The sequence below is a fragment of the Porites lutea genome, chromosome 4 (assembly GCF_958299795.1).
Source record: "Porites lutea chromosome 4, jaPorLute2.1, whole genome shotgun sequence".
NCBI classification, from domain to species: Eukaryota; Metazoa; Cnidaria; class Anthozoa; order Scleractinia; family Poritidae; genus Porites; species Porites lutea.
In genome coordinates this window covers 17,212,962-17,225,277 of record NC_133204.1, presented here as the reverse complement: position 1 = coordinate 17,225,277, position 12,316 = coordinate 17,212,962, and the positions used below count along the sequence as shown (strand labels likewise).

Here is a 12,316-nt window from a genome sequence, read left to right as displayed (position 1 = left end):
CTCAAAAAGGGAAATTGTTGAGTTTAGCAACCTTTTTACCAGCTGAGAAGCTGGTTTTGAAGTCGACAACGATCACTTCAAAAAATATGGATAGATTTTTTTTTAATAGAGTAGTTTTCTAGCCAAGTAGACGACAAACTATTCTTTCAGATATTTGAGTTAGTACGCAAAGTTTTGCAGTTATTGTTTTTTTTTTTTCGTAAGATTATTTACTGCCTATTTTTCATGACGCACAGTTTTTCTTCATATTCTTAAATTAATAGTCTGATTTGCGGGTTGGTTTACGGAAGGGTTTTCATGTCAGTTCCAAGAAAGTTCCAAATTAAAGAAGATTAACTGTTCATTGTTGCGATCAGTTATATTTATAGGGTCAAGATTGAGTTGAGGTTTGTCATTAACTGTTGGAACATTCTCATTTTCCCGCGAGTCTAAAGAGTAGCCCTTAGCTTAGTATTGAAATGAGAACTTAGATATTTTAAAACAATTACAAAGAAGACGATTGAAGAATAAAAATGAGTTAAATTGTCCTTCGGTCGCCTTGTTATTGCTTTGAGGGAGCAAGACAGTTAGAACTCGAGTAGTCCCTAGGTAGGACTGGTCGAAGAGAGAAACTTGAGCCGGAGAGAGCGGTGGAAAAGGGAAACAGACCCGTTCACAGTCAAACTCTGTGCAACCCCAGCCACGGAAAATTTGACTGAATTGGTTCCGTTCATGAAATATGTCGGGGACACTAGCTAAACACTGTTGACGGCACAGTTATTCAAGTTTCACGACTGAAATTCTAACTTACTTAAGATGACACATCAAATGTAAGGCCTCATTTTCATGCGACGAATCAAACTCTAATTTGGGTCGACATAAATTAAGTTAAGATCGTCTGTTGGGTCAGACGTCAAACTTAGGACGCGTCAAACCAATCATCTGAATCAGGCCAAAAAGTTATTTTAAGAAATTTTCTTCTGAACGAGACTAAATATACTTTATCATACAAATTTTAATTTATTAGTATCAGTTTAGTTCGTCGCATGGGAAGGTCGACGTTTGTCCCGGAGACGCCAGTCTTCAGACGTTTTATGGGGTCTCCTATTCGTCGAACAGAACGTGTTGGACGATCCAAACTCTCAAGGCCTCTTCACATGAGCCCAGTTGATCGGGCCCTAAATGGTAGTAAACCTTGTTAATTCAGGGATTTTTAATTCAACAAGAAGACGCCTGAAGGCGTTTACTCGGGATGTGTTGGTGTAAGTAAGAATTATGTTGAATTGCATTGGAAAGTTAAGCAGTGTATCAACAATAAATGTGTACAGGAGTGACGGAGATGTTATGTTACATACACTGGAAGATGAGTGACTCACAACGGTTCCTTTGCTCCTCAAAACAAAACTTACATCAATATTGCCACTACATATGTTAAGAGTATGGGGTATTTCACTAATATTTGCTTTCCTGCTTTACTAATATCCTCAATAAATGCACTTCACATTCAACATTAGCATGTAATGTATAAGACTTACAATAACTACATTACATTTACATTTACAGGGTGCAAGGCTGTGCTTTAGGGAAAATTTTCAGGGAGCACTTCGGGCTCCCAAGCATTTTAGTTGGGGTGCTCGGGCCTCTAAGTTGGTTGCTCAAATTAGTAAATCAGTGAGATGTTCGTTAATTATCAAAAATTAAACAAATTATTTTCTAAACAAGCTCAAGCAGAACTTTGAGTTTTGATTCTTTATTTTCATGAAAAATCACATCCTTTGACCTGCTGGGCGTGCGAAAAAAGCCTCGCATGATGTCATACCAAAACAATGAAACCCATCAAAGTTTTCGCGCAATATGAGAGACCAGGGCAACGTCGTCATTTATTTTAGGGGACACAAGGGACACAGGGGAAACGGGGCACAAGAAACACAAGGGACACAAGGGACACAGGGGAAACAGGGGACACAAGGGAACACAAGGGATACAGGGGGACATAGGGGACACAAAGGACACGGGGACACAGGGGACTCCAGGAGACACAAGGGAACATAAGGGACACAGCGGGACACAACGGGACACAAGGGACGCAAGGGACACAGGGGGACATAGGAGGACACAAGGGGACACAAGAGGACACAACGGACGCAAGAGACACAGGGGGCACTGGAGGACACAGGGGACACAAGGGACACAGTGGACACAGGGGAAACAGGGGACTCAAGGGGACATAAGGGACATAAGGGAGATAAGGGACACAAGGGACACAGTGGGACACAGTGGACACAAGGGACACAGTGGGACACAGTGGACACAAGGGACACAAGAGACACAGGGGACACAAGGAGACACAAGGGGACAAAAGGGGACACAAGAGACACAGGAGACACAAGGAACCCAGGGGACAAAAGGGCACACAAGGGTCACAAGGGGACACAAGAGACACATCGGAAACAGAGGACACAAGGGGAAGCAAGGGACACAGTGGACACAACAAACACAGGGGAAACAAGAGGACACAAGGGTCACAAGGGGACACAAGAGACTCAGGGGAAACAGAGGACACAAGGGGAAACAAGGGACACAGGGGACTCATGGGAGAGAGTAGACAGTAATTAAGAGTGTGGTCTGCTTATGTATTTTTTATAAAAACGTTTGGGTCAAAAATAAGGACGCTATTCTTTTTACTAATCATTTAGGTTGAAAAGAAAATTCGCTTAAGATAAATGACTGAGATCCCGTGGAGCTTTACGGGAAAGCTGCTTTGAATTTCAACGAAACCGCAGCCGCCCCCAAAATTTTATTTCTTTTGAGTACATCATCTTGTTGGAAAGTCGTTGTTTTATATTATCGGCGAAATGTTCAGGACAAATGAGCTTTTCGTGGATTCGGTAGCCAGCTAGCTCTACTTTGACCTCTAAAAATTTAGCTTTTGCGTATTTGCTTTTAGTACGTGATACGTAATGACTTGTCACGACACCAAAGACAATGCGAGACTTTATAGCTTTACATACCTTTTTTCTAAAACAATCACAATAATACTCGTATCTTTTCTTTTTTTCATACATCGTCGTTTACTGGAATAAAAATCTTAAGTTATGTTTTAGTATTATTTTATTTAGAGATTTTTAAAATACAAAACGTTTGTTTCGCGTCGCCGACCGTACTTTACGCCTGTCAGAGCAGAAGTAACAATTTTTTTTGAAAAACTAACTAATGAACAATCCTACAAATTTGAAGCAAAAATTTTAATACAATTTTGAAAAACTGTTAAAAATGTCACCTTCATAGTCAAGGATTATTAGTCTTGCCGCTTGCGTAAGCAGCAAGACTCATAATCTGCAAGGCGTTTTTCGCCCCGGGGGTGGGGGTTGGTCCCTTACGGTGATTCCTTAGTAAAAGAACCTAACATAGATTATAGATGGAACTTGGTACAATGATGAAACAAGTCAAGGAGATGACGAAAAAGTAATAAAAAGTCGGGGTCACCGTGCTCGTTTTGACGTCACAACGCTGACAAATACGGCTATTTAAGACCCTTTACAAAAACCGCGCGCAGCCCAAAACTAGACAAAAAGGAGAGATTTTTTCGATGATACATGTGGTATCGCAAAGAATTTGATTTTAATGTATTCTTTATCCACTGACGTACCAGAAAAATGCCTTTTAGTGCCTTTGTTTTTGCCTTTTGCGCTCCAAAGTAGAATTAAATTGGACACGCGCTATTCGACCCGTGATAGCTCAATCCGTACAATTTAGTAAAATTGCCAAAAAAACTGAACATAGATTTGTGCCAATTTTTTTCTCATCGAGAGGAAGCACTGCCCTTATTAAAATCATGAAATAAAAAATGGAGGTCACCGAACTCGTTTTTGCCGTAGAGCTGAAGAAGGTGCGCACCAAATGCATTTTCTCCGATGTTTGAGAGAGGACTGGGGCGAGCTTCAAAATAGAATGTATCGGAAAGAGGGGAAGAAAGTATTAAAAAATCCATTTTTACAGAATTTACAACGAGATATCACATTTAGGACACAATGTGATAAAGAAAAAAAACGTTTAAATGAAAATCAAAGCGAGTAAGCACAAGTTAAACATCCACTATCGAGGTTTTCCGTGAGGAAGTCGAAATCAGCAATACGCGTACTGCTTACTTTATGCACATTCCAAACACACTGAGTCTCACCTCGGCAAGAAACAACCGCAAGCAAAAATTCCAATGGTGCTTCCGCAGTCAACTTTATTTAATAATGTTACTTCACATGCTCTTTTTTTTACGGCGGCCATCTTGTTATGCGCAGTAAGAGATGCGCAGTGCAAAACCAGGGAATCACCTTAAAAGGGCTATATAGGTATGTGCCGCGCCAAAGGGTATGGTTTTTTTTAGCCTTTTTGGTTTGCCAATAGGGTATCAATTTCGACCATTTTGGTCTCAGTAGGGTATGGTTTGTGCTCTAGTCTTGAATTGGGTATGGTTTTTAGAAGAATTAGCTATTTCTTCATCATTTGGCGAAGAGACCATTTCCCTTTTAATGTTTACCCAACTACCAGACTGTGTAAAACGCTTCAAAGTGAGGCTTAAATTCTCCTTTAAAGCACAGTGAATATAAGCTAACTAGATATTCTCAAAAGCAGAAGCTGCTAAACCGAAACATGTTTGGAAACCATCCACATGGAACATCGCGATGTACGTTCACTTCGAGCGTGCTGAAGAACACTGTTCACGATATGCCACGTACGCAGTAACAACATAACATAAAACGAGGTGCATCATGGGATACTGTTCGATCGTCGTCTGTTTGGAACTCGTGCTTAGTCGGGACACCTTCGGGAGTCTCAAAGAGTTCAGCGGAGATACAAAACTTCAAGAGCTAGTGTATAATTTGACAGCGTCATTCTAAAAGAGCACTTTTAGAAAAAGACATAAGGCCTTAATTTCGGGGATGACAGATTTTGCTCATTTAAACGATTAAATCTTGCTGGCAATCTGTAAAATAGTAAAATCTGCTCTATGCCTGTCAAACTAGAGATTTTGACCTATCATTTATTAATAAAATCACAGAGTGTTTTCCTCTGTTCGGTCCACAAACTTGGACACAAAATCGTGTTTTCTCAATTTGGTACAACTGTGGCTTAAAGTATTATCGGTAAAGTGCAATCTAAAACATAAAAAACAACCGTCCTAAACTTCCATTATTCCATTATGTCTCTGTTAAGTTTTATCTACTGTAAATCGCCTCTAAAACAGGCGAGATATAAGCGTTTTAAAAGATGATCTATTCATAGATAGGTGTCCCCCGCGGCCTTAAGGCCTGTTTCAAACGTCGTGCTACAGCCTTGCGAAGCTGGTTCGACTGTAGCTCGACTGCAGCACGACACTAGCACGACTTGCTTTCAGACGTCGAATTTAATTGAGTCGAATAGAACGGCCGTTACCGAAAACAAAACACAAAAATAAAGAAGCGGTTTAGCGAACTTTTAAATATATTCTAACGTATTTATTATTTATGAATTGAGTTCGACACGGCGGTAGCACGACGTTTGACTGTTTAAAAACAAGTCGAGCTACTGCCGTGTAGCACGGCAAGGCTTGCCGTGCTACCACAGGCGGCCCAAACTCACGTCACGAGGGAAGGGTGTAATGTAATTTACATACCATAGGTGACGCGCCGGTGTCGCGTTACAGGCGACCGTTGAAAATATACGAGACTTTGTATGAGAATAGACTACGAGTAGTCCCCCATTTTTCCTCAGGGATAGTAGAGCGAGCAAAACGCGAGCGCGCGTGAAAATCAACCCACGCGAGAAAAGGCGACACGCGGCGTGGGGTGATTTTCACGCGCGCTCGCGTTTCGCTCGCTCTACTATCCCTGAGGAAAAATGGGGGACTACTCGTAGTCTATATGAGAAATATGTTACTGAGATCTGCGAACGCTAAACAACGCTAAATCTTACTTTTTCTTAAATAAAATGAAATAAAAGACTTACCTGCAATCATAGTTACTATGCTGCAATGTATTCCACTGCATTTTGGTGTTTGATCGTCGTTTACTGTTTTTTTGGCTTTATTGCATAACACGGGGGGTGACAACTCAACAAAGGCTGTTTGGGCAGTCCTATGAATAACTTTACGTGCTCCCGGAAATTTCGTCGACCCTCCCGAATTTTTCGGTGGCATTCCCCATAAATGTTTAACTTCCCAAAATTGTTTTAACAATTAAAATTAAAATTTTGATGAGAGATTTTTTGTAGCTTCTTGTTAATTTATGTAACTTGTTAATTTTCCAACCTTAGTTATTTTTTCGTTTAGAGGGTATCATGTTAAAACAGAAAGACTGTCAAACTCGTGTTTTTTTTGTTTTTTAATCGCCACTAAATTCAGGCGAGTAGTGAAGGGGCCAACCACTAGGGGGGTCCAGGGGCATGCTCCCCCAGAAAATTTTGAAATCTTGGAGCTCTGAAACGCCATTTCTAGTGTTCTGAGAGGAGAAATTCTGTCCAAAATGTTCTCTAAATCGATTGTCCTTTTTATGCTTATTTTTATTGGCGTGACTTCGCGTAGAAGTAGTCAATTTTATTTTAGACAAGTTGTGCGGTTTTTGAAATTGCTCTGGATATCACTTTCAGCTAAGTATACTCTGTGTGGTGTCATTGTATGAGATCTTTGCTCAATGTCCCGAAAATATCTCATATTTCCCGCAAAATTTCCCAGGTTTCCCGATTGCCAGCAAAATCTCCAGATTCCCGGAATAAATTTGTTTTTCTCCCGAAACAGCCCTTGTTAGAGCTGTCACCCCCCGTCATAACTACGGTTTCTCGAGCTTAAGTCGAATTTAATTTTGTCAATATGAGTTCTGCACGGCAGTAGCACGACGTTTGAAACGGGCCTTTAAGATACAGTCCACCATTGAATCATGTTGCTTCTCTTGAAACCGATATTAGGGTGTGGGACAAAAAAATCCGTTGTCTTAATTTTTAGTATGTCATAAATTTGCACTATTAAAAGAGATAACTAGGCTGGCATTTTTAAAATTTCATCTTATGGTAATTTCTTTCCGACATTCGCGTGCTTAATCTTGCCCAAAATTACAATGGTCCGGTCCTAGAACCGTATCTGTAAACGTTTTAATATTCAGGGTCGGCCAGGAGGGGTGGGGTTAGTGGAATACCAAAATACCCGAAATAAACCTTCCAATGTACCAAAAATTATACTAAAACTCGTGTAAAATACCAAAATTAAGAAAAACCACGGTATACTTTATACGCAAAATTAGTTGTGAGTGAATTCTTTATACCCAAATTTACAGATAAAATACTGTATAGCTTCCGAAATTCAAGACCCCACTATACTGTATACCCCCAAACCCTGGCTGACCCTGAATCTAGACTACGAGTAGTCCCCCATTTTTCCTCAGGGATAGTAGAGCGAGCGAAACGCGAGCGCGCGTGAAAATCACCCCACGCTCGCGTGGGTTGATTTTCACGCGCGCTCGCGTTTTGCTCGCTCTACTATCCCTGAGGAAAAATGGGGGACTACTCGTAGTCTACCCTGAATCCGGCCTACCCTGAATATTGCCTGTGCCCGCCGGACCAACCTTTAATACGACGTGATATAGCACGTGACAAACAGTGACAAAAAGTGCACGTGCCGTGCGTGTCGCTACACAACGTGACTGCCTTGAAGAGAGATTTGTTTTGCAATGACGTGGTTTTTGTACAGACTATTCATTGCCTGCAGTTAAGGCCCATGTCCTCACCATCAGAACAACGATTCATTGGTTCATACCTTATGTTATGAATGTAAAACTAGACTGCGAGCAGTCTCTTATTTTTCTTTGTAAAAGTTACTGCACATGGTTTGTAATCGTGCTAACAGAGATAGGAACTAGACGGATTTTAAGAGAAAAGGCGGACTGTCTAACGTAAAACAAATTAAACGAATCCGAAAAAGCCGTCTCATCGGGCACGATATCGGGCAGGGCCAATATACGTCCCCATACATGAAGTACCTACCATAGCCTTGGTACCAAATGGAGAACCGCTGTTAGGGAGGTCTGAGGGCTTTTGTCATGAGATGCAAGATGGCGGACCGTTAATACGCTGAGGCGAGAGCCTTTCCTCTTTAATGCTATTTAGGTAGTGGTTATTACAGTTTTTGAGAATGGGGCAAGATCAAAGCAGTAGTTTAGCGGGTCAAATGGGCCATCCAAATGTTCCTTATACCTCGTTTTCTGTGGAAAAGGAGGGAGCAAAACCGAAGTCGAAACAGAGAGCCAAGCTGGAAGACATTATGGTCGTTAATGCGCCCACTGGAAGCCCAAAACTTGTCTCCAAAACTGAAGATCCTGATACGAGAAACTTGAGCAAAATACCATTCTATTATCCGCTCCTTCGAAGCTCAATTTCCGCCTCGTCAGCTAGAGAGTTGGAGTTTTTTGATAAGTTTGACCTTCGCCCGTGTTTGTCGCTTTGTTCACGATATGAGAAGCACCTGAAGCAATGCGCGGAGGCTGTAGCATTTGACCAACACATGCTCTCGTCACAAGTCCGCGAAATGGATACATATTGTGCTACAGTTTTGCGAGGAGTAAGTGACAGATACAAGAAGTTCTCTTATGTGGCTGGACAGCTAAGGAAGGTAGAGGAAATGAACTCTAATCTCAGGAGAATCGACGCTAACCTCAAGCGTCTTGTACCTATGATGGAAAGACTCAATAACGTGTTACCTGCGGAAGAACGGCTGGAGGAATTTTCTATATCTCAATACAGCATACAGCGCTAAAATTATAAATGTGGGTTATGTTGGGGTGGGTAGGTGAAAAAACATACAAAAAACAAAAAGCAACAATATCAACAAAAGACAAACAAGAAAACCATTTTATCAGGGTGGCAAAGGGGTGTACGTATTACAGAGAGAATGTATGAGAACCGCTCAAATTGGGCCTGATCTCAGATTAGCGTTGCGCTGACTTTGTTTGGTTCATCAAGCATCACAGGGAAAACTGAATTAGCCATCATGCATCATGTAAATGAGTAAGTTAACATGGCAATATATCAACCCTTGAATGAATCAGTTCTAATAAATTGCTTTCATGGTCTTTTTTGGGTAGAAAAGAAAATGACATCATGAATATCTGTTTTTAATGTCTGTGCTTCTAGTTTCAAATGATATTCACCAATCACGGAATTCTATAAGAAAATTCACGTGTCACTCTTTGTGAATACAGAAGATCATACACCACCCAGCTAAAAGGGCAGCTATGCCTAATCACGCCTCATGCAACTAATTTGTTCCCGATCATGCATCACGCTGATAATTCATGACCCCTCAAGCGTCACTGAAAACCCCTTTGCCACCCGGTCCTTTGTTTGCCAAATCAGTTTGGGCTAGTTGTAAGCTCTCTAGTCTTTCAGTAGCAGCTGACACTAAGCTACATCCCTGTCAACTTTATAGTTGTGTGCTCAGTGCCCTGGCCTTTGAATAGAAGTGAGGCTGGCGGTGACCTTGTTTTGTTACAAACCTTCTTGTTTTTCATGTGCAAATCGTGGTATTCTCATGCTAACAAGCCTGTGAACTTGATCATTTACATCTGAAAAACAAGGTTTCTAACAAAACAAGGTCACCGCCATCCTTGCTTCTATTCAAAGGCCAGGGCACTGAGCACACAACTGTAAAATGGCCTATTAAAGCCTAAAAGGACTAAAAGGCTTTATAGTCTCAGTTTGGCTTTATGCTAAAAATATAATGAAGGAAAATACCCTGTGAGATAGGTGGCAACTGATTGTGGACCAGTAATGCTGCTCCCATTGTGTGTTTGAAAATGAAATTGTTGTTTCTGCTAAAGATTATTCAAATTTATGATGAAACTCTATTGAGCAGCCAACCTCCATAAAACAGCCACTTCCTGGCCTACCCCATGGGTAGCCAATTAATGGAGGGTCAGCTGTATACCGTATTTCGTCGAATAATAGCAGGGGGCAATTATTTCTTTTTTCGCACCAGAAGGGGGCAATTATTCGGGGGAAGGTGATTAAAAACAGTATTATTGTTGGATGAGGTTTTTGTGATATTCGGAATAATCAAGGTCAAGGTAAGTAAGTGTTATCAGCCAACCCGAAGGCTGAGGCTGATAACACTTACTGAGACCTTGATTATTAAAGCATATCACAAAAACTGAATCTAATTAATATTGTTTTGTCATACATTGTTTTTGAGGAAAATAATGACAAATATACTGTTGCACAGAACATGAATTGATGTTATTGGAAATCATGCATTACGCACACAACCTACAGGTAAGTCAGTTATCTGTTAGCAAATAACTGACTAATCTGTAGGTTGCACTGATTTCCAAAATTAGCTGTAGGCTCTAGCTTAGCCAATGAGGAGACAGGTAGTGAGTACAATGTATAATAATTTCAGATATTGTTCATTGCAAGTCTTGCCTCAATCATTTTGTTCTATTTTCCCATTAAATAACAAATAATCACATAAAAGAAACTTAACATGGGCTTTTTAATGTTCCAAATTTGGTCCCTTGATTAATTTTTACTGTTGATATCGTTGGCGTCGTCAGTGATCAGTTTTTCTGCATGGATCAGACTCCACTTCAGCCTCACCCTTGAGATTTACTGCTATGGGTATCAATAGCGAGATACCGGGGACGATTATTCGAGGGAGGCGATCATTTTAAATATTTGGGTCAAAGGGCGGTGATTATTTGAGGGATGGCTATATTTTTCGAGAAAAAACAGTAATCCCAAGTAATGAAAAGAAGTGAATTTCTTTTCTCTTCTTCATTCTGTGTGGCCAAGTCATTCTTCTGCATGAAATACCTAAGGCCTACTCAAGCCCCAAAGTTTGTTTTACCGTATTTATTCCATTAACCATCCTGGGCGCTTATAAAATTTTTGGACCTTGTGACTGGGCGCTTATTCAAGCTGGGTGCTTATTAAATTTTCCCCATTTTCAGCAAGTGTAGTATGTTTATTTTGCAACAAAACAGTAAATGCTCATAACAAAATGCCAAGAAGTAACAAAGCAAGGTTTCTGTAAAATACTCTGAAGAAAACTCCGTCTTCAGGCAAGTCTCTTATTGGTACTTATTCATTTTCAATTTCAATCTCATTGTCACTCAAGTGGGTGGGGTGGGGGCAGGCGCTTATTTGAGTTTTATTGGGAGGGAGTGGGGGTGGGTGCTAATTAGAGGTTGGGCGCTTATTCGAATAAATACGGTATTTGGAAGGAAAGAGAGGGCCTGGCAATAGGGTTGTTGACTGGCTAAGATGAAACCTTTCGTAAGTCTGTCATAGAGTGGTTTTCGTTTGAGTGTCGTAAAACCAAAACCAAAGTAATTACTCTGGCCAATCACATAGGACACAGACAATACATTGAACCAATCAAAACTCGAAGTAATTACATGTGGCTGACTCAAAGCGCGGGAAAATGCATGCGAGCGCGTCACAATTGGCTTTGGTTTTACTTCTGATTGGATGAAAAGGTGGCGCGAATCTTTTAAGCCAATCGCATCGTGTAGAAAGTGCAAAACCAATTACTTTTCGACACTCAAATGAAAACCGCTCTATATGATAAAAAACTACATTAAGCAAAAAATGTCCAGGATGTGTTTTAAGTGAAACCAGAAACTCATAAGGGGTTGAAACGTAGAACCTGCGTTCAATGCTCGTCAATATTCATTTTTCTAAGTACCATATTTGGGAACCCTTGAAATACCACATTTGGAAAGCAATAGGCTTAACAACAAGCCTGCACGAGCATCACGCTTTTTTGTACATTTCTTTGCCGTTACTTCACGGCTACGACGTGAAAGTGCCTAATTTTACGATTCGTGGAGGGTGAAAACACAAGACAAGGACTTTCTTTTTGTTTTCCTGAACTTCGATACAGTCTTTCAAATTCAACTCCAGAAAAGGTTGCTAACATTCGACGAACTGAACGAGATGGAACAAGTTTGAAGGAGCGCAAATTCACCTTTTTTTGAAGTGATATTTCGTAGCCCTAGCCGTAGTTTTTACTTGATCTCCCTATTTTCCGAGAGGGCCTGGAAACGTGGAGTAAAATTACGTCACGTCATTTACGAAGTTTGATTGGTCAGATATCTTTTCTTCTCGTTCCAAATATAGTACTAGAAAAAATGAAAGTTCTCGAGCATCGGACAAAGCAAACATATGTTAGTAACACGTTTCAATCCCTTAAGAGTCTCTGGTGAAACCCTATGATACATTGTAGCCACTCACACTAATGCATGATCTGGTGTGGGAGCTTAACACTGAAAAGTCTTCTACTTTCAATGTTAGATAGGAAAAAAGAAAGAATGCCAAC

The 12,316-nt window shown here is 40.6% G+C and overlaps 1 protein-coding gene across 1 annotated transcript; it reads left to right on the top strand.

The window, feature by feature from the left end:
- The first annotated feature begins 8,042 nt into the window (after positions 1-8,042).
- LOC140934974 (BLOC-1-related complex subunit 5-like) lies at positions 8,043-9,394 on the top strand. The gene has a single exon (XM_073384527.1). The coding sequence runs from the start codon at positions 8,135-8,137 to the stop codon at positions 8,753-8,755; it is 621 nt and encodes a 206-aa protein (XP_073240628.1). The 5' UTR covers positions 8,043-8,134; the 3' UTR covers positions 8,756-9,394.
- The last annotated feature ends 2,922 nt before the right edge of the window (positions 9,395-12,316 follow it).